This window comes from Muscardinus avellanarius (assembly GCF_963383645.1).
Source record: "Muscardinus avellanarius genome assembly, chromosome: 11".
NCBI classification, from domain to species: Eukaryota; Metazoa; Chordata; class Mammalia; order Rodentia; family Gliridae; genus Muscardinus; species Muscardinus avellanarius.
Window position 1 is genome coordinate 92,533,608 of NC_137797.1, and position 21,401 is coordinate 92,555,008.

Consider the following 21,401-nt stretch of genomic DNA (forward strand, 5'->3'; position numbering starts at 1 on the left):
CCAACCAACCAACCAACCAACCAACCAACCAACCAACCAACCAACCAACCAGCGTGTTCTTTCCCTATGAAGACCCAGAATCAACTACCCTCACCCTTCCCCCAGCAAAACTGTCCCAACGGGGAAAATCGTGAGCAGGGGAAGAAAGGCACTTGGGAATCTGTAACCACCGCCAGGGGGCACCTCCAGTTCCAGGACAGCTTTGTTGATTCACATTTGCAGAGAACGAAACCCTGGCAGAGTTGCCTCTACAATGGGGCAGGGGCTGTAGCTCCGGGATCGAATGCCCCCGGGTCCCATCCCCAGACCCGCAAATAAAATAAAATAAAATGGGGGTGGGGGAGGGAAGAGAAGGGCGAACGCGTTTGTGTACAGTGTTGTAAAAGCATTGAAGCCCGGCGTGGTGGGGCAGGCTTGTAATCCCAGCATTTGGGAGGCTGAGACAGGATGATCCGGGTTCACGGACAGCCTCAGCTACTTAGTGAAGCCCTTGGCAACTCAGTGAGACCCTGGTTCAAAATATAGAATAAAAAATAGTGCTGGGGGTGTATGCTGGGGGTGTAGCTCGGAGGTAGAATGCCCCTGGGTTCCATCCCCAGTACCGCAAAAAAAAAAAGCATTCAAATATCTTAGAGTGGCCACAACTCTCACCTTTCTGCTTCTAGCTATTGTTGACAACCTATTATTAGGCCGGCTAGTAGTGATGATTGAGAGATCAGGCAAGAAGGTTAAATGATAAAAGATAAAGACAGGAAGGAGAAGTCAGATGGGGGAAATCAGAAAAAAAAAAGTAGAACAGTCAGGCTATAGTGGACTAGACACTAATGTGAAGAGAAACAATAGCATACACGTGAAGCAATACTATAAAACGATAAAAGCCGGGCTTGGTGGCTCACGCTTGTAATCCCAGCGCTTGGGAGGCTAAGACAGGAGGTTTGCACAGGTTCAAAGCCAGCCTCAGCTACTTAGTGAGGCTCTCAGCAACTTAGTGAGACCCTGTTTCCAAAAAACAAATAAAAATTAGGGCTGGGGGTGGTCGTGTAGCTGGGTTCCATTCCCAATACCGCAAAAAAAATTTTTTTTATCTATATATCTGTATCTCTATATAGATATATCAGGTAGTTTGAAGCCAAGTGTGCGGCAACTTTGCAAGGTCCTTTTGAAAAAAAAAAAAAAAAAAAAAACTAAATTAGGGCTCGGAGTGTGCTCGGAGGTAGACCTCCGATGGGTTCAATCCCCAGTACCAGGCTATAAAGAATGTGCGAGGGAGTAGTGGGGGAGAATTACCCAGCTGACCCACTCTGAAATCTATCGAATAAATGTGTTCCTCGCACTTGCCGTTCAGGCAGAATAGAATCCTTGGTACATCTTGTGGCTGTGGCTGTCATTCAGTAAGCACTTGATTAATTTTGGGGGCGCATCGGGGATGGCGTTTCCAATCTGAGGCAGAAGAGAGAAGGCGAGGGCCTCGTGAGACTTGAGCAGAACGCAGCCCTAAATGCCTGGCTGCAGTGACCGGTAGAAATGGCTAGACCTTCAGTGCCGTTTCCCCGAACTTCTGGGCTGCTTTGGAGGTGATTTCCCCCTTCCGGTTCAGCACAATCCCAGCGTCCCATACAGCCCTTAACTTTTCTAAAACGCGCGCCTCGACACCTCCTCCCGGAGCACAGCCCGGGCCGGGGCGGCAGGCCTCCGCCCCCGGCGATCGCGCCCGGCCCCGCCGCCCCGCGCCCCATCCCCCCGCCTCCGCCACATGGTGCGCGCGGGTGCGGGCGGCCCGCCGCGGCCAGGACAGCCGCCGGCCCCGGGGGGCGTCACACGTGTCCGGCCCCGGGGCGGGGGTCGCTCCTCCCGCTCGGCCGCTGATTGGTGCCTCCCCCTACCGCACCCTTCCCGCCGCGCTCGGCCTCCATCCCACGGAGTTCTAGCCTAACCAGCCCCACCACCTGGTTCCCTCGGAGAAAGGAGCCACTTGTGAGCTCGCAGCGCAGCGCTCCGGGCGGAATGAAAGCGCTCGAGAACAGGTGGAAGCCGCTTCACTTCCCCGGGCCTCCCGGCTCCCGCGGGGACCGCCCGCCCGCCCTCCCCAGCCATCATCCCCGCACTCCCGCACGTGCGCGCGGCGCGGTCCGGCCCCTCGGAGCGCACCGCCCGGCGGGCCCTTTAAAAGGACGCGACCACTCGGGCCAATGGGGGCGGGAGAGGCCCGCGAGGTCCCGCCTCCCGAAAGTCCGTCAAACTCCGGGGTCCCGGCACCTGGCGCGCGGCGGGCCGGTGCGGGGCGCGCTCCCGCGGGCGCAGCTGGCCGGCGCGGGCGCGCGCGCGCGCGGGGTTGTTGTTGTGGCGCGGCGGCCCCGCCCCTCCTCGTGGGCGGCCCCTCCCCCGGCGCCGCCCCCTCCCCTCCCCCAGCCCCATCTGTTTTCCCCGGCGCGGAGTGGATTATATTGTACGGGACCGGGCCGGGCCGGGGCGCGCGCGCGGGCCGGCGGGCGGCCGAGCAGCCGCCGCCGCACGGAGCCGTCCGCCCGCCCGGCCGGCCGGCCGGCGCCGAGCGCGGAGATGTGCCCGGAGGAGGGCGGCGCGGCGGCGCTGGGCGAGCTGCGCTCGTGGTGGGAAGTGCCGGCCATCGCGCACTTCTGCTCGCTCTTCCGCACGGCGTTCCGCCTGCCCGACTTCGAGATCGAGGTGAGCGCCGGCGTTCTCGGCGCCGCGGCGCTTTGGCGGGCACGCGGCGCGCGGCTTTGTGGCGGCGCGGCGGGGAGGGCGCCCGCAAAGTTTGGGACTCCGTTATCCTCCGCCGCCCGCGCCGGCGCCTCTTTATCCCCGGAGCCCGGGGCGCCGGAGTGGGTCGGGCCACCATTATCCCCGGCGGGCGCGGACGGGGGGACGGCTTCGGGCCCGGCCGCGGTGCTTTGTGATCCCCGGGGAGCCGGGGGTCCCGCGGCCGCCGCATCCTCTTTATCTTTATTTTCGGAAGGGGGTGCGAAACGTTGGATTGGCTGGCAGGTTGCCTCGCTCGCTCCCCCGCGGCCGGCCGCGGTGTGCCGTGACCTAACACCTTTGGCTTTGGGACAAAGGTGCTGCGGGTCACTTTTTGTTTCCAGTCCTGCCGAGGGTGCGTCCCGGGAGCCCCGGGAATTAGAGTCGCTCCTTCGCGGGAGCTGGGGGTCGGGGTCGCCTCGCCGCCCCCACGCATCTTACTTTCTGCCATTTTCGGATGGATTCGGATCCGTTTGCTCCCGAGGTTTCGGCCGCACCTTTCTTTCTAGATCCAGTCCCGTTCGCTGAAATATCATTTGCTTCTCCTGTGTACGAAGCGTGGGGAAGTTGCTCTTGTTGCGGAGTTAATGAAATCGGGGAAATAAAAAGATCCAAAGGGCTGGGGTTGGGAGGGTGAAGAGGAATGTAGACTGATAAACCGGGGACGCTCATTGGCGTTGCCGATTCTTAGTTCCTTAAGCTGATGAAAGCAATTGAGTCGTAGGCTTTCCGAGGTTTTAGGAAAATGTAATAGTTTGGGGCATTTTGCGCCACGATACCTTTATTTCCCCCCCAAAGTTTGAACGTGTATGTAACAAGTATGGTATTTAACAATAATTTTTTTTCTCCCTGGGATCGCTGTTTATGTTGACTAAACAGAGAAACAGGGCCAAAGAAATGAAAGATCTGAGGATCCTCTAAGTCCAGAGAGGCTTAGCAATTACGCGGATGTCTTGCTTTCCTTGTAGTTGGTACAAAAGCATGAGTAGTTTAATTAAATCCTGCTGCTCAAAATGGTGGCGGTTGTGGGAGGTGTTCCTTGTTGCAGTGCCATCTTGGGTGCTGATAAACTTGCCCCCTAGCCCTTTTTTTCCTTGCAAGATAAAGCTGGGGTGATGGTAGGTGATAAGTTTCGTGTTTAAGGACTCATTCTGAAAATACTCCTGAAAAAAACTTTTGTCTCTCCAAATCCATACATTCCCATTTTGTTGATGGAAAAGTAGAGGTAATTGATTTTTACTTAAGACCTTAACAGCATTTTGAGAGTAACTTAGAAGTAACTTATCTTTTGTGCTAAGAAGTAACCTGGTGGTTCCTAAGTAGTAGCTGGAGTAATTTCTAGAGGAAATTGTAAGCTCATTAACGATATCGAATTTATCCATATAGCAGAAATGAAAAATCGTTCTTTACACAGTGAATAATAAGGGCTACTTGAAACCAGTTACTTCTATTTTGATTCTAGCTTTTCCTTGGAAGTGATACTTTTTTCGTTTAAAATGTACACAACAATCCTGGTTACTTGGGAGGCTGAGACAGGAGAGTCACAGGTTCAATGACAGCTTCACCAAGTAGTGAAATTCTCATCGACCTGGTGAGACCCTGTTTCAAAAAACATAAATAAGCCAGACTTGGTGTCGCACACTTGGAATCCCAGCGTTTGGGAGGCTGAGACAGGAGGATCACAGTTTGTGGACAGCCTCAGCTACTTACTGAGGCCCTTTGCAACTCAGTGAGACCTTGCTTCAAAGTAAAGAATAAAAAATAGGGCTGGGGGTGTTGCTGGGAGGTAGAATGCCCCTGGGTCTCACCCCCAGTTAAACCCCCCCCCACAAAATAAATAAATGATTAAATAAATAAATAAATAAATAGGGCTGGGGAAGCTTGGAGGTAGAAGTACCCTGGATTCAATCCCCAGTAGTTTGTGTACACACACAAACACACACAATGTGTACTATTTAAAAAAACATGCAACACATATGAGTATTTTGACATTTACATATTAAAAAAAATTTTTGTGGCACTGGGAGTTGAACCCTGGGGCATTCTACCCCTAGCTACACCTCTACCTCTAGCCCCTTTTTTTTTTTTTTTTTTTTTTTTTTTTTTTTTTTGCGGGTCTGGGGATGGAACCCAGGGGCATTCGACCTCTGAGCTACACCCCTTGCCCTATTTTTTATTCTTTAACTTGATCTTATTAAGTTGCGGAGGGCCTCACTAAGTAGCTGAGGCTGTGAACCCTGATCCTCCTGGTCTCAGCCTCCTGAATGCTGGGATTACAAGTGTGCGCCACCATGCCCGGCTCTCTAGCCCTTTTTTTAATTTTTAATTTTGAAATAGGGTCTCTCTAGGTTGATGAGTGTCTCAGTACTTGCGGAGGCTGTTCTGGAACCAGATCCTCCTGTCTCAGCCTCCTATATTTTTAGAAATACATTCCTTTCCTTTGGCGATTTTTCAGTAAATGGATAACTAATTATAGTGACATTTCCACTGTGTATTTCTTGTCTATACACTCCATGTGTGATGTTAGGTGTCTTTTGATGTAGTTAAAGTAAGTTTTATCTCAAGATTATTAGACTATCAGTAATTATTAAAACTTTTTTTTTGCAGTATTGAGGATTGAACCCAGGAGCATTCTACTTCTGAGCTACACCCCCCAGCCCTATTTTTTTTTTTTTTCCATTTTGAAACAGGGTCTCAGTAAGTTGTGGAGGGTCTCCCTAAGTTGCTAAGGCTGGCTGTGAACCTGCAATCCTGTATCAGCCTCCCATTACAAGCCTGCGCCACCACCCGTGGCTTATTAAAACTTTAAGCTAAAAATTATTTTTGGTCTTCTGACATGTGACTCATTGACATTGCACAACTCTATGGAGACATCATCAGTTTTGAATTTTGGGATAAGTAAGTTTATTTTTATTTTTTTCTTAGGTGATTTTAAAAACAGTGTCTTAGTAGTTGAAAAGCAACCCCATGGTTAGGCTTTATGATGCAGGAGAAGACCCTTTTTATAGAAGTGAATATTATTCAATTTCAGGTTCTACCAGATAGGCCTTGTGGAAAGGTCCTATAACCTTAATTTACTGAAACCTCAAAAGACCCTTGCCTAGCATGCAGGAGAGGCCCTCCTGGGCTCTGTCCTCAGCACCTCTAAGGAAAAAAAAAAAAAAAAAAAAAAAGAGAAGATAGAAATGATGACATGCCGAGTAATGGAAGTTGAATATCAACTTTTTTTTAAATTATTTAAATAAAGATTTCAAAGCCAGGCATTGCAGTGCATGCTTGTAATCCCAGCATTTGGGAGGCTAAGACAGGAGGATCTCAGGTTTGCAGCCAGCCTCAGCTACTTAGTGAGACCCTCTGTAACTTCGTAAGATCTTGTTTCAAAATAAAGAATAAGAAATAGGGCTGGGAGCCAGGTATGGTAGTGTATGCTTAAGTAAGGTCTTTTGCAACTCAATGAGACTCTGTTTCAAAGTAAAAAATAAAAAATAGGTGGCACACACTTGTAATCCCAGCATTTGGGAGGCTGAGAGTCAGGAGGACCGCAGTTCGCGGGCAGCCTCAGTTACCTAGTAAGGCCCTTTACAACTCGGTGAGACCCTGTTTCAAAATTAAGAATAAAAATCGGGCTGGGAGTGTAGCTCAAGAGGTAGAATGCCCCTGGGTTTCATCTCCAATACTGTAAAAAAAAAAAAAAAGGACTGGGGGTGTAGCTTGGAGGTGGAATGACCCTGGGTTCCTCCCTAGGACCACACACACAAAAATAAAAATTTTCATTTTACCCTTGACCACCAGGCTGAACTGTGGATTTACAGAAAATTTAGGATCCAGAATCCTCAAGGATTTGGCTTCTGTTTATTTAAAATGAAACAGTGTTTCAGATAGGCTGGGAGGATTGATGCTGTAATTCTGCAAGATGTTAATGAAGATATTTTGCAAGTAAAAAAATGTTTTTACCCTTTTTTTTTTTTTTTTTTTGCGGGAATGGGGATGAAACCCAGGGGCATTCGACCTCTGAGCTACACCCTCTGCCCTGTTTTTTATTCTTTATTTTGAAACAGGGTCTCACTACGTTACGGGGTGCCTCACTAAGTAGCTGAGGCTGTCCACGAACTGCGATCCTCCAGTCTCAGCCTCCCGAGTGCTGGGATTACAAGCGTGTGCCACAAGGCCCAGCTCCTTCTGTGTGTCTTCTCTTGGTGTGTGACTGAAGCCCCTTCCCTAATCAACATCTGGGGGCAATATGCAGTCTTGAATTCTCCCCTTGATATTCCCTTGATCCACTGAAAAGTACAAATCAGAAATTATTGTACCTTAAAGTAAGCAAAATCACTTAAAAGAGAAACTTAAGAACACCACTGTGTATCAACAGTTCCTAAACCTGGCGCAAAGGGAGGGCAATAGGAGTTAGTTGTATACATCTGACCGGAGGGGGGAGCCTAAGGCTTTCATCAGGTTCTGAAAGAAGTCCTTAACCATTACACAGGTTAATAGACCCAGAACTACAGAAAAGAACAAGTTGGCCCTGATCAGGGAACCAGAAGCCTCATTTCATGACCCAAGATGCACTGGACTAGGAGTTAGGAAAATTGTACTCTACTGTTTGTTTGTTTGTTTGGAATATAGCTCAGAGACATTCTACTTCCAAGTTATACCCCCAGCCTGATTTTCTCCTCCCTCCCCCTTTTTTTTTCTGGTACTGGGGATGAAATCCAGCCCTTTTTTTTTTCTTTTTTCTTTTTTGGTGGAACCCATGGGCTTTTCTACCTCCGGGCTACACTCCCAGACCTATTTTATACTTTATTTGGAAAAAGGGTCTCACTAAGTTGCTGAGAGCCTCACTAAGTAGCTGAGGCTGGCTTCAAACCTGTGCGATCCTCCTGTCTCAGCCTCCCAAGTACTGGGATTACAAACGTGCACCACCTGCCTGGCTGATAAGTTTCTGCTTCAGTTTTCATTATCTATAAAATAGCAGCTTAGACCTATAAGAGTGGCTGAAATTCCACAGCCTAGGTCTAGAGTTCTTTGGTTCAGAAGATCCTCTTTTAAACATTCTATGCATTTCTCTCAGTATATGTGTACCTACATACCTGGGATGGAACTTAGGGGCATTTTACCTCCGAGGTACACTCCCACCCCTATTTTTATTTGTATTTTGAAATGTCTCACTAAGTTGGGGAGGTCTCACTAGTCTGAGACTGGCCACAAACCTGTCTCAGCCCCTAAGTACTTGGATAAGAAGTGGGCACCACTACACGCAGCCCTTGGCCATTTTTTTCTTTTGTTTTGGTGGTACTGGGGGTGGAACCCAGGGGCTTTTCTACCTTGGGGCTATACTCCCAGACCTATTTTATATATTTTATTTGGAAACAGGGTCTCACTAAGTTGCTGAGAGCCTCACTAAATAGCTGAGGCTGTCCTTGAACGACCATCCTCTTATCTCAGCCTCGCAAATGCTCGTTGATGGCTTTTGAATGGTACTGAAGGAGATTGTTTAATGTAAGTTCCAGGTGATAAAATGTCTTCTGGAGGGTCAGTATCTGCTCTCCACAAAGAAGGAAAGCTCAGCAGCTGTATGAGAATTACAGAAGGGCAAATCCGTGAGGGTTGAATCCTGAAAGGGGGCAGTGTTTTGTCATAAGGTAACTTCCCCAGCCTTTTTCCCATTATATCAGCATTTTGAAAGGAAAGGGTCCCCCTCTCCCCTTTTCACCTACCAAATGAAGCTTCAGAAGGGGCATTTGGAACCTTCTACAGTTGGAGGGGCATTATTCTCTGGTCCTGAAGGACACAGCCTGTGTAGCATCTGGCTTGCTTTGCTATGGAAGTTAAATTTGGTCTTGCTTAATTTTCTGGAACGCAGTTAGGAAAGCCTAAAATACAACTTGGCAGCGTTTGCTACCACTGACCGTCTACCCTGTGGTCAGGGCTGGATTCCTGATGTGTTGTGGGTTCAGAATGAGGAGTGCTAGTCAACTGCAAGTGCAAAGGTAAAAGTGCAGTGTGTAGACAGCTGAGGGCAGCTTCTCATTAAGTGCTTTTAGGTCTACTCGGTGCAGTTGTGAACAGCTTCTCTTTTTTTGGGGGGGTGGCTGGGGATGCAACCCAGTGCCTTGTACATGGCCACGCTTACGCTGTGTTACTGTGTGACACCCCCAGTTCCTGAACACTTTTTTGTTGTTGTACTGGGGGTGGAACCCAGGGGCTTTTCTACCTCCGGGCTATATTCCCAGACCTATTTTATATTTTATTTATTTATTTATTTTTTGTGTGGGTCTGGAAATGGAACCCAGGGGCATTCGACCTCCGAGCTATGCCCCCTGCCCTATTTTTTATTCTTTATTTTGAAACCGGGTCTCACTGAGCTGCAGAGGGCCTAAGTAGCTGAGGCTGTCCGCAAACCGCGATCCTCTGGTCTCAGCCTCCCGAATGCTGGGATTACAAGCGTGCACCACCACGCCCGGCTTTATATTTTATTTGAAAACAGGGTCTCACTAAGTTGCCGAGAGCCTCACTAAGTAGCTGAGGCTGGCTTTGAACCTGTGCGATCCTCCTGTCTCAGCCTCCCAAGCGCGGGGATTACAAGCGTGCGCCACCACGTCCATCTTGACCTTAGATTTTTTACTTGGAGATTTTGAGGAATCCTAGAGGATGAGTGTCTTGAATTATGTTACCCTGTTTCACTTTTGTTTCTTGTTATATTTAATATTAGTTATACCCAGAACTTTGAATGAAATGTGCTTCTGGCTTGTGGCTTGCCCTTCATTTGGTAGGCAGCCTTTTGTTTGATATTAAGACCTTTTCAGGTAACTGCTGCTCATGCCTATATTTTCATTGGACACTCTGCCTTGGATGCATTTATTTTTATCTTCTTTATATTAGTCTCTAACAAATAATAATCAGTTTCAGCCAGGTGTGGTGGCACACACCTGTAATTCCAGTGCTTGGGAGGCTGAGACAGGAAGATCCCAGGTTTGAAGTCAGTGCTCTAACTTAATGAGACCCTGTTTCAAAATTAAGAATAAAGGGCCGGGCGTGGTGGCACACGCTTGTAATGCCCAAGCTTGGGAGGCGGAGACGAGGATCGGGCAGGTTAGAAGCCAACTGCGCTGGATTAAGTGACCCTGTTTTCACATAAAAATAAAATAGGTCTGGGAGTGTAGCCAGAGGTAGAAGGGCATCCAGGAACCCCAGTACCACACACACTCACAAAAATAAATAAAATTAAGAATAAAGGGCCAGGTATGTATTTGGAGGTAGAACGCCCTTGGCTTCAATCCCCAGTACCAAAACAAATTAATCATTTTCTACCAGAAAACTTTGGGACAGTTTATTTTTCAGCAGTTTGGCCATTGAGAAAGGCATGGTTTGGCAATAACACTGACCTCAGTATTCTGTGATTCCTTCACACTCAGGGTTTCTCAGCCTCAGCACCATGGGTATTTTGGGCCAGATATCCTTTGTTGTGGGACGCTGTCCTGCAGGCGTTGTGCAGTGTGCGGCAGCATTCCTGGCCTCTGCCCCCGCAAGGTGCCAGTGGTACTCATGGAGGTGATGAGTTTTCCTTCAAATGGTGGTTCCCCCTAAATTCAAACCTTTAATATTCACATTCACCATAATTGAAGGAAGTTTAAGTTGTTCCCAGATGGGCAGGTTTTCAGCAGTTGCTTATCAGAAACCTAAGAAACAGATGTTTGGTTAATTTTTCTCTTTCCTAGGGAGTCTCGGAAGGAAAGAAGAGTGCTGGGGGGGGGGGTCGTAGGGAGGGAGTCTGACAAGAAAGGCCTCCCCCAGGCGGGACTGGCTCCCGGTGGCGCCGTGGCAGTGGCAGGCGGGAGGGCCGGGAGCGGGGTGCCACTGCCTTCAGGGTACCTGGCTTGGCAGACGTCCTGAGCGTGGTGCAGTGGTGGACAGTGGAGGGGCTCATCTGCGGCCAGGCCAGAAGTTCAGTGGGAACTAAGTTGAAGCTGTGTGTGTGTGACACACACATAAAGTACATAGCTTATTATTCTATTGTAATTTTCTGTTTAGAGCGCAGTGGCCACAGAATCCTAAATATTTTTTGATGATTTCTTTCATTTCATTTTGTTCTCAGGCAAGCTGCTTTATGGGTAGATGTTTATTTTGGTTTGGAGGGAAGGTGACTTTGACGTCAATGGAGTATGTTCTGGAGGCCGTCGAGCTGTTTAGAAGAGATGCTGAGGGCTCGGAGCCGACTTCACTCTCTGTACGTGGCCTTTGATGATGTCTTTCACTGAAAGCATCCTCCTCAAAGTTCTTGTCTTTCCCACGTTGGTGTTATTTAGCCCCAGCAGAGACCCAAAGCCTTATTTCCTTTCCTTTCTCCCTTTTGGCAGGGACTCAGGCCTGACCACCCTCCCTCCTCCATTGTTGTGCCCCTCTTCTGATGTCCTGGGGTTTGTTCTGGGCACCGGTGGACGAGGGGTAGAATTTCTGGCCTGCATTAAGGTGTTAAATCCCCAGATTTGCTTAAATAAGTTGGTGTGAAGTCAGTCACTTTTGCAGCCAAAAGCAGTTTTCTCTTCTTTAGGGGGCAAATGACTAAGAATAATTCTTTTGGGTACTGGCTTTTGTATTGTTATTTACACACCCGTTTGAAATGTAGTTATGTAAAAATGTATGGAAGATAATATTCATTCTCCCCTTTAAAGTCCTTGACTTCACATGACCTTCTGGAAGATACTTGACACACTTAAATAGCTTTGATTCTGCAGCCTTGACTCTTGAGTTCGGTTAGGTGGATTTTTCTCCCAGGCCCACTTTGCCAGAATGACCGTGTGGCTTGGAGTAAGTCCCCAGGCGTGTGGCCCTGACTTCAGTGTGTGTACGCCATCAGAGCAGACTGCATCCTTCTGTGCCCTCCCGCCTGCAGCTTCCAGAAGCAAATGAAAGTAGAGGAAGTGTTGAGGCCACAGTGACAGTAACTGCTTCACATTTGCAGTGTTGAGCTTTTAAATCACAAGTAATCCTTCCCAAGAGCGGAGTAAGTTCTTCCAGTTGAGAACCTGTTAAGTAGACTTGTTGACTGTAGGAGTGTTCTTTTCTCTGGCCAGTTCCTTTTAATGAACACCCCTTCCCCGAGTGTTATTGTCTCAGCAACAATAGCACTAGGGACAGTTGATCTGCTTGACAGAAAAAGTGTTAAATTAACAGATCGACTTCTTGAGTAAATCCTTTCTGTCCTCTCTTCCCATTGTGTGTCTCCTTTTCCTGAAAGGTTGTTTACGGATTCTTTTAGGTGTGAGGGGCGATTTTCATAACAGTGTCCTGGAGTTCTTTGTTTAGAGAACGCTGTTATACAGGGGAAAGGTAATTAAAAAAAAAGTTTCACCTGTTGCCACGATGAGGGAATTAATATTGTGTTTCCCCTCTACTCTTAGGCTGGCGTTGATTTTAGTTAGCAGCCTATGTATGTAGGAACTTTTTCCACTTTGTTTCTGAAGGACCTTTTCCCTCCGTTAAAGTAGGCACTCAGCTCTCCTTGCAAATGGCTGAGGATTGGAAGTGCTTCAGTTCTTAGGGAGACTTGTGGCTTCATAACCTTATTTTCATCACTTGATGACAGAGCCCATGTTTATTACCATGCCTGTTCTTAGATTTATGTAATATGCAACTTACTTTGTTTGTGGTGCTGGGGATTCAGCCCAGGGCTATGTGCATGTTCGGGGTGCTCTTTATCACTGAGTTATACCTCCAGCCCTAAAGTACTAGGACTGCAGACAGGCACTGCTGTGCCCAGCTTAATATACAGGTTTTAAAAAAATTATTTTGCAGTTATTGGGGATGGAACCCAGGGGCATTCTACTTGTGAGCTACACTCCCAGCCTTCTTTTTTATTCTTTATTTTGAAAGAGAGTCTCACGAAGTTGCAGGAGGGCCTCACTAAGTAGCTGAGGCTGGCTGCGAACCCGGATCCTCTGGTCTCAGCCTCCCAAATACTGGGATTACAAGTGTCTGCCACTACACCCGGCCTCCAGCCCTGTTTTTAAATTCTTTATTATGAAACAGGGCCCCACTGAGTTGGAAATGGCATAAGTAGCTGAGGCTGTCCATGAACCATGATCCTTCTGTCTTAGCTTCCCAAATGCTGGGATTACAAGTGCGCACCACTGCTCCTGGCTGTTATTACCTTCTATATTTAAAGTTTAAATTTTCATTTTACTACATTGTGTGTGTGAGTGTGTGTGTGTGTTTTACTAGGGACTGAACCCAGAGGCATTCTACTTTCGAGCTACACCCCAGCCCAAATTTATTTCCACTTTGGAAACAGGGTCTGTCTCACTGGTTTGATGAGAGTCTCACTACTTGCTGAGGCTGTCTTCGAACCAGTGATTTTCTTGTCTCAGTCTCTCAGTACTGGGATTACAGGTGTGCGCCACCACATCCAGCTCTTCATACTATTTTTTAAATTTTTTAATGTTTTGCTTTTCCTGGGAGGAGGTTTGTTGGGGACAACTCAGGGCCCTGTGCATGTTGAGAATGTACTTCTTACCGTATGTATGTATTTTTATTTATTTATTGTGGTATTGGGGGTGGAACCCAGGGGCTTCTTTAAGTCTGGGGTATACTCCTAGACCTATTTTATACTTTATTTTGAAACAAGGTTCTCACTAAGTTGCTAAAGCTGGCCTAAACCTGTGATCCTCCTGTCCCAACACTTGGTTTCCTTTACCATTTTTTGGGGGGAGGGAGGGACTGGGGATTGAACCAGAGGCATTCTCCTTCTGAGTATATATATATATCTGGATGTTTTGGCAAATGCCCATGAATCCCAATACTTAGGAGGAGGGTCACAGGTTCAAGGACAGGTTTAGGAAGTAATGACACTCTTCAACACAGGGGGACCTTATTTCAAAATAAAACTAAAAAATAGGGCAAGGGAAGTAGAGGACCCCTGAGTTCAATCCCCAGCACCACAAAACAAAACAAAGATAAAACCAATTTTATACAATAAAGCACATTTAAAAATCAATCTTTCTTTTTCTTTCCTTCTTTCTTCCTTTCTTCATTCTTCCTTTCTTTCTTTCGTGATACTGGTAATCCAATCCAGGTATGCTGCCTGTGAACTGTATCCCCCAGCCTCATTTTTTATTTTGCAGCAGAGTCTCACTAAGTTGCAGAGGACCTTACAAGTCACTGAGGCTGGTCTGGAACCTCTGCATCCTCCTATCTCAGCTTCCCAAGTACTAGGATTACAAGTGTGTACCACCACGCCCGTCTTAAAAAGCTTTTTATTTTAGTGTAGTAGTGTAGATTGAACCCGGGAACTCTGCACTGAGCTACAACCCCTATAGATTAGTTTGCCTTTCCTAGAATTTTATATCTGTGTCTGGCTTCTTTCACTCAGCAGAATGATTTTAAAATGCAGACATATGGCCAGGCGTGGTGGCGCACCCTTGTAATCCCTGAGTTAGGGAGGTGGAGACAGGAGGATCGCGCAGGTTCAAAGCCAGCTGTGCTGGTTTAAGAGACTCTGTTTCCAAATAAAAAAGTATAAAAATAGGTATGGGAGTGTAACCCTGAGGTAGAAGGGTTTCCAGGAACCCCAGTACCACCAAAAAAAAAAAAAAAAAAAAAAAGAAACCCCAACAAAACAAAACAAAAAATGCAGACATATGAGCCGGGTGTGGTGGCTTATGCTTGTAATCCCAGCATTCTGGAGGCTGAGACGAGGATTGCAGTTCGAGGACAGCCTCAGCTACTACTTACTGAGGCCCTCTGCAACTTAGTGAGACCCTGTTTCAAAATAAAGAATAAAAAACAGGGCAGGGGGTATAGCTCAGAGGTCCAATGCCCCTGGGTTCCATCCCCAGACCCGCAAAAATAAATAAATAAATAAGTAAAGTCATATTATTGTATCAGTGTTTCTTTTTTATTGCTAAATAGTATTTTATCATGGCTGTATTTTGTGCTGCAGTATTTTCTAACCTATGCTTGAACATTTATGTTGTTAAACAGATTTTGGCAATTAGGAATAAAAAATGCTGAGTATATTCACACTGAAGTTTTCATGTGGATATAAATATTCAGTTCCTGAGTAAATACAGAGAATGTAATTGCTGGGTCATTTGTGAGTGTATGTTTAACTTTATGAGAAACTGCCAGGGATGGCAGGTGTGGCTCAGTGGGAAAGTGCGTATGCTTACCCAGCATGTGTGAGGTTCTGCAAAAAGCCCCAGAAACAAACAATCCCACCAGGGATGGGCTGAGACACGACCGCAGCAAGTTTGAAGAGACCCTGTCTCAAAAGGAAAAATAGAAGCCAGGCATGGTGATGTACGCTGTTGTCTTAGTACTTGGGAGGCCGACACAGGATCGTGGTTCTCGGCCAGCCTTAGCTACTTAGTGAGGCTCTCTGCAACTTAGTGAGACTCGGTTTCAAAATAAAGAATTAAACAAACAGGGCTGGAGTGGAGCTCAGAGTTAGAGTACCCCTGGATTCAACTCCCAGGATTGGTGGTGTGGAGAAAAGAAAAATAGGGCGGGGGATGTAACTCAGTGGTAGACTCCCCCTGGGTTCAAGCCACAGTATACAAAAAACCCTCAACTGAACTGCTTTCCAGGTAATTGCTTGCTTGCTTATTAATTAATTAATTTTTTGTGGTTCTGGTGATGGGACCCAGGGGCCAGAGGCATTCGACCTCTGAGCTACACCCCCTGTCCTATTTTTTATTTTCTTTTGAAACAAGGTCTCGGAGGGCCTCCATAAGTAGCCGCCATCCTCCTGTCTCAGCCTCATGAATGCTGGGATTATAAGCATGCGCCACCACTCCCGGCTTTTTATTTTGACTTGGTATTATTTTATTTTTCGCGGTACCAGGGATTGAACCCAGGGTTGTTCTACCTCCGAGCTATATAGCTATACCTCCAGTCCTATTTTATTCTTTATTTTGAAACAGGGACTCACTAAGTTGCAGAGGGCCTCTCTAAGTTGCTGCGGCTGGCCGAGAACCGTAATCAGCCGTAGTAAGTAGCCGAGGCTGGCCGCTAACTGAGATCCTCCCAAATATGCTGGGATATCCAAGCCCATGCCCCCCCGCTGGCATATGCATTTCCTTTTTTAAAAGACTGAACAGTATTGCACCTGTGTATGTGCCACATTTTTTCAATCTGTTCTTCCATTGATGCACTCTGAGGTTGTTTTCTTCTGCTGGCCATTGTGAATAATGCTCAACCAAACCGGAGTGCAGGCACCCCATTGATATACTCATTTCAGTTGTTTTGTGTATGTTTATGTCCAAAAAAGGGACTGCTGAACCATAAGCTTTTAATTTTTTTTTTTTTTTTTGCAGCACCAGGGATGGAGCCCAGAGAGGCATTCTACCTCCGATCTGCACCCCTGGCCTTATTTTTTATTCTTTATTTTGCTGAGTTGTAAAGGGCCTCACTAAGTAGATGAGGCTGTCCTTGACCCGTGGGCCTCCTGTCTCAGCCTTCCAAATGCTTGGAACTTCTGAGCTAATTTACATTCTCAGATACATTGTACAAGGGATCCCTTTTCTCCACATCCTCTTTAACACTTATCTTTTATCTTTTTGATGGTAGCTATCTAACTGGAGAAAGATGAAATCTTACCATTTAATTTGCGTTTCCCTCATGGCTAGAGTTGTTGAACTTTTTTTTTTGGGGGGGGTGATAGATGGTTTTGAAACTTATTTTAAAACTGTATCATTTTGTTCCAAGGAAATCTTAAGCAGAAACTCGAATGGGTTAAGTGAAATATTGAAAATTGCGGTGGGTGTCTTGAGTAGTTGGTCCTGCAGAGATGTTTCAAACCATTTCCAAAAAATTCTGGGCCCCATGAAGCCCTACTATACCCAAGTTTATCAGGAGATTTGGATGGGAATGGGGTTGATGAGCTTCGTAATATGTAAAATCAGGAGTGCTGATGAAAGTAAAGCATTGAAAGGTACTGCTGCTGCTCATGGTCATTAGAGGAAACTTCAGTCTGCTTCTTTAAAGAAGCCGTGTTAGATAGGAATGCCGAGCATCACTATGCCTTTGCATAAGCACAATTACTTCATGTGTGGCCTGAATAAACATTTATTTGAGGATATTTTCTTTCTTTCTTTCTTTTTTTTTTTTTTTGGTGGCACTGGGATGGAACCCAGAGGCTTTCTACCTCCAGGCTAGGCTATACTCCCAGACCTATTTTGTATTTTATTTGGAAACAGGGTCTCACTAAGTTGCTGAGAGCCTCACTAAGTAGCTGAGGCTGGCTTGGAACCTGTGCGATCCTCCTGTCTCAGCCTCCCAAGTACTGGGATTACAAGTGTGCGCCACCACGCCTGGCTGAGAATATTTTCTTTTCAAAAAGAAAAAGAAAAATGCTGTGGGTGATGTGATTTGAAGTTTAAGCAGAGGTTGTGATTTGATCTCTTTTTTTTAAAACAGGCAAGGTATAGCCGGGCCTGATGGCCCACACTTGTAATCCCCACGCTTGGGAGGCTGAGACAGGAGGATCACACAGGTTGGAAGCCAGCCTCAGCTCCTGAGTGAGGCTCTCAGCAACTTAGTGAGACCCTGTTTCCAAATAAAGTACAAAATAGGTCTGGGAGTATAGCCAGGAGGTAGAAACCCCCCTGGGTTCCACCCCCAGTACCACAAAACAACAACAGCAAACAGGCAAGGTATATAGCCTGTGTGTAGTAAATATTGATTGATTGAATGGAAAATAATCTTTGTGGAGTAGTTCACTGTTAATCCAGAATGAGTAGACAGGAACTAGAAAGACAAGTTATAAAGCTAGATGAGAGATGACAGGATCTGAAATCGTGAACAGAGAACAGATGGAATGGGAGGCCGGCTTCAGGAACAGGAGACAGGGCTCAGCTGAACATGGCTGGACAGTGGCTTCTCAGTAGGAACGGTTGAGCGTGGCCGTGCATCACAGCGGTGCCATCTGACGCAGGTAGTGTCTGGGAATTTGTGGGGACAGTTTTGGTCACAGAGATCGAAAGGCACTCTTGGCATTTAGTGAGAGGGGGCCTGCATGCTAGATGTTATACAGTGTTACCCAGGGCATAGGCCATTTCCCACAACGAGGAATTTGCCCCCATTTTTAGAACTTTCTTGTGAGTGGAAAAAATTTTTGTCTTTTAGTCTAATCTCAACTCTGACTTACAGATAAATAGCAAGTAATTTCCATGCTGATTTAACATAAATTACAAATTTTAGGAATACGTATGGCTTTTGGGTTAGTTTAGAAAAGATCATACTTAGTATTGTTTGGAATATATTGGTAACTACTTTTTCATTTTGGGAAATCCAGCACCTTCACCAGCGATCATACGGGAATTGTTCATACAACACTCAGTCTGCATTTGTACCTTTAGCTTCTATTTGTAGGAAGAAGCATTAGACTGCTAAGTTGTAATCATCTGGTGAGGTATGTGTTTACATTTTGAGGTAGATTTTATTATGCATTTTGTGTTATATCTCCTTTTGAGTCTAGTTGAACAATATGGTGGATTTAAGAATGTAGGAACATGGTGATGCCCGCTTGTAATCCCAGCATTTGAGAGGCTGAGACTGGAGGATTGTGGTTCATGAGGATTGAGGGTGTGGTTCCCCACAGCCTCAGCTACTTAGACCCTTCACAATTCAGTGAGACACTGTTTCAGAAATAAAAAGACTAAAGCCAGGCCTGGTGGCTCAGGCTTGTAATCCCAGCATTCGGGAGGCTGAGACCAGAGATCGCAGTTCGTGGACAGCCTCAGCTACTTAGTGAGGCTCTCTGTAACTCAGTGAGACCCGGTTTCAAAATAAAGAATTAAAAAAAAAAATAGGGCAGGGGGTGTAGCTCGGAGGTAGAATGCCCCTGGATTCCATCCCCAGACCCGAAAATAAATAAATAAATAAATAAATAAATAAATAAATAAATAAATAGACTAAGCCGGGCGTGGTGGCGCACGCTTGTAATCCCCGCGCTTGGGAGCAGAGACAGGAGGATCGCGCAGGTTCGAAGCCAGCTGCGCGCGCTGGTTTAGGAGACCCTGTTTTCAAATAAAAATGTAAAAATAGGTCTGGGAGTGTAGCCCGGAGGTAGAAGGGTTTCCAGGAACCCCAGTACCACCAAACAACAACAACAAAAAAAAAAAAAAAAAAAAAAGACTAAAAACTAGGGCTGGGGCCGGGTTCCATTTCCATTATCACAGGAAAAAAAAAAAAGAAAATTTTATTGCCTGTAACTTTCACTTGAGAATAGTAAAGGGGAGAGCATGTGTTACCAAGAGGGAGCATTGGGTTTACTGTGGCTCCCAGGGTTCTGGCACGGTGCCCGGATGCTGTTACTCTTCGCTGTGGTGGAGATCATTGTCTTTCATGATAGGGTTTGAGATGAAGGTAACAAATATGGGACATGTTGACATTGCTTGTCCTGTTGTGTACATTTTAATTAGAGTTGTGCAGTAGAAAGTTATGAATGGAGGCTTAGCATTAAGGATATAGTTATTGCCTGGAGGAAAATAATAGCTTTTTTTGGGGGGGGTGCTACTGGGGATGGAGCCTTCTACTTCCAGGCTATGCTCCCAGACCTATATTTTTATATTTTATTTGGAAACAGGGTCTCTTAAGCCAGCAAGGCTGGCTTCGAACCTGCGCTGTCCTCCTGTCTCCGCCTCCCAGGTGCAGGGATTGTAAACGTGCCCGGCGAATAGCTTTTATCAAGGAGTGGTGGTTAAGAATTCAGCTTCAAGCCCAGTGTGTTGGTGCACGCTTGTAATCCCAGAATTTGGGAGGCTGAGACAGGAGAATCGTGGTTCATGGACAGCCTCAGCTACTTAGGCCCTTTCTAACAAATTGATACCCTGTTTCAAAATAAAAAAATAGGGCTGGGGCTGTAGCTTGGAGGTGGAATACCTCTGGATCCCCCCTCCCCCCAACAGAAAGAAAAAGAAAAAAGAATTCAGATTCAAGGGGTTCGAGTCTTAGCTCAACGGTAGAACACTTGCCTAGCAATATAGAAGGCCCTGGGTTCAATACCCAGCACTTTTCAGTAACAAAAGATAGGAAAAGATTACACTCTGGAGCCAGACTGGTCTTGTTTCCTGGTGCCATGCTAAGTACCTGTGTGACTTTAGACAACTTAAAGTTCCTACAACTTGGTTCTCTCTCTTTTTTATTTTATTTATTTATTTATGTAGCACTGGGGATGGAACCCCAGGGGTATTATTCTACCTTTGAGCTTCACCCCCAGCTCTATTTTATTTATTTTCAAATTTGGAAACAGTGGCGTACCTAGTTGTTAAGAACCTTCCTATGTTGCCAGGACTGTCTTTGAACCTATGATCCTCCTGTCTCAGCCTTCCAAGGGCTGGGATTACAGCTCTGCGCCACCACCCTTGGCCTCATTCATTCATTTGTTTAGTGGTGATTGATTCCCCTTCTCAACTTTAAAGAAGGGAATAACAATACCTACCTACTGAGTTAATGGGAAAATTAAATTCTTAAAAACTTGTGCACTCAAAGTAACTAGGTGTTAAACACCTGTAATCTCAGAAAGTGGGAGGCTGAGACAGGATCTGAGGTTCAAGACCAGTGTCATTAATTTAGCAAGACTTTCAAAATAATAATGGCGGCCAGTGTGGTGGCGCAGGCTTGTAATCCCTGTGCTTGGGAGGAAGAGACAGGAGGATCGCACAGGTTCGAAGCCAGCCATGCTGGCTTAAGAGCCCCTGTTTCCAAATAAAAAAGTATAAAAATAGGTCTGGGAGTGTAGCCCAGAGGTAAGAGGGTTTCCAGGAACCCCAGTACCACCACCACCAAAAAAGAAAAAAAGAAAAAAAAAAAAGGCTGGAGGGGTGGACGATAGGTCAGAGGTAGAATGTCTCTGGGGTCAATCCCTGGTATCAATAACAACAAAATTTATAAAGTAAGTATCTGAATAATGCTAACTTATAAGTTTTACTCAAGTTAGCCATTATTATTTGCCAAACATTCATTATATGCCAAGAATTGTGAATGTATATGTGAATTAATCTGTTTTGTTTGGGTTTTTCTTTTTTTTTTGTTGTTATTGAGGTTGAACCCAGGAGCATTTTTACCTCTGAGCTATAACTCCAGCCCTATTTTAAAAATTTGAAATGGCCTCACTAAGTAGCTGAGCTGGCCACAAACCTGTGATCCTCCTGTCCCAAGTACTAGGATTACAGGCAGGCACCATCACGCCAGGGTCCTCTGTTGGTCTTTATAAAATAATATTTTTATGAGATGATTGAGGATTAGGGGTTTAATGTAGGTTTCAGAGTCATAAATAATAAGCCTAGATTGGATAGGATTGAATCAGATGCTCTTATTCTCTGTGGTTCTCAGACCAGCACCTTCAGTAAGCTTTTAGAAATGCATGATTGCAGTGATCTGATCACTCTTCGTCCACGGAATCACATTCAGCATTTAGACAGCCATTTATTTTATTTATTTATTTTATTTATTTATTTAGTGATACTGGGGGTTGACCCAAGGAGCATTCTACCTCTGAGCTACATCCCCAGCCCTATTTTTATTTTATTTTTTAATTTTGGAGCAGGGTCTCACTAAGTTACGAGGACCTCACACGTTGCTGAGGCTGGCTGCAAACCTGCAGTCCTTCGGTCTCAGCTTCCCAAGTGCTGGGATTGCAAGTG

The 21,401-nt window shown here is 46.1% G+C and overlaps 1 protein-coding gene and 1 pseudogene across 2 annotated transcripts in view; both read left to right on the forward strand.

Moving 5' to 3' along the window:
* Window positions 1-2,559: 2,559 nt before the first annotated feature.
* CECR2 (CECR2 histone acetyl-lysine reader) overlaps window positions 2,560-21,401 on the forward strand; it is a gene marked incomplete at its 5' end in the record, with an annotated part of 133,879 nt that continues 115,037 nt past the window's right edge. Inside the window, one exon of the mRNA XM_080706312.1 lies at window positions 2,560-2,685. Within this exon, the coding sequence (XP_080562438.1) occupies window positions 2,560-2,685 (126 nt within the window). The remainder of the gene's footprint in view (window positions 2,686-21,401) is intronic.
* On the forward strand, window positions 16,544-16,713 carry LOC308269824 (ATP synthase subunit ATP5MJ, mitochondrial-like; annotated as a pseudogene). Its single transcript has one exon. The product of its transcript is annotated as an ATP synthase subunit ATP5MJ, mitochondrial-like (transcript).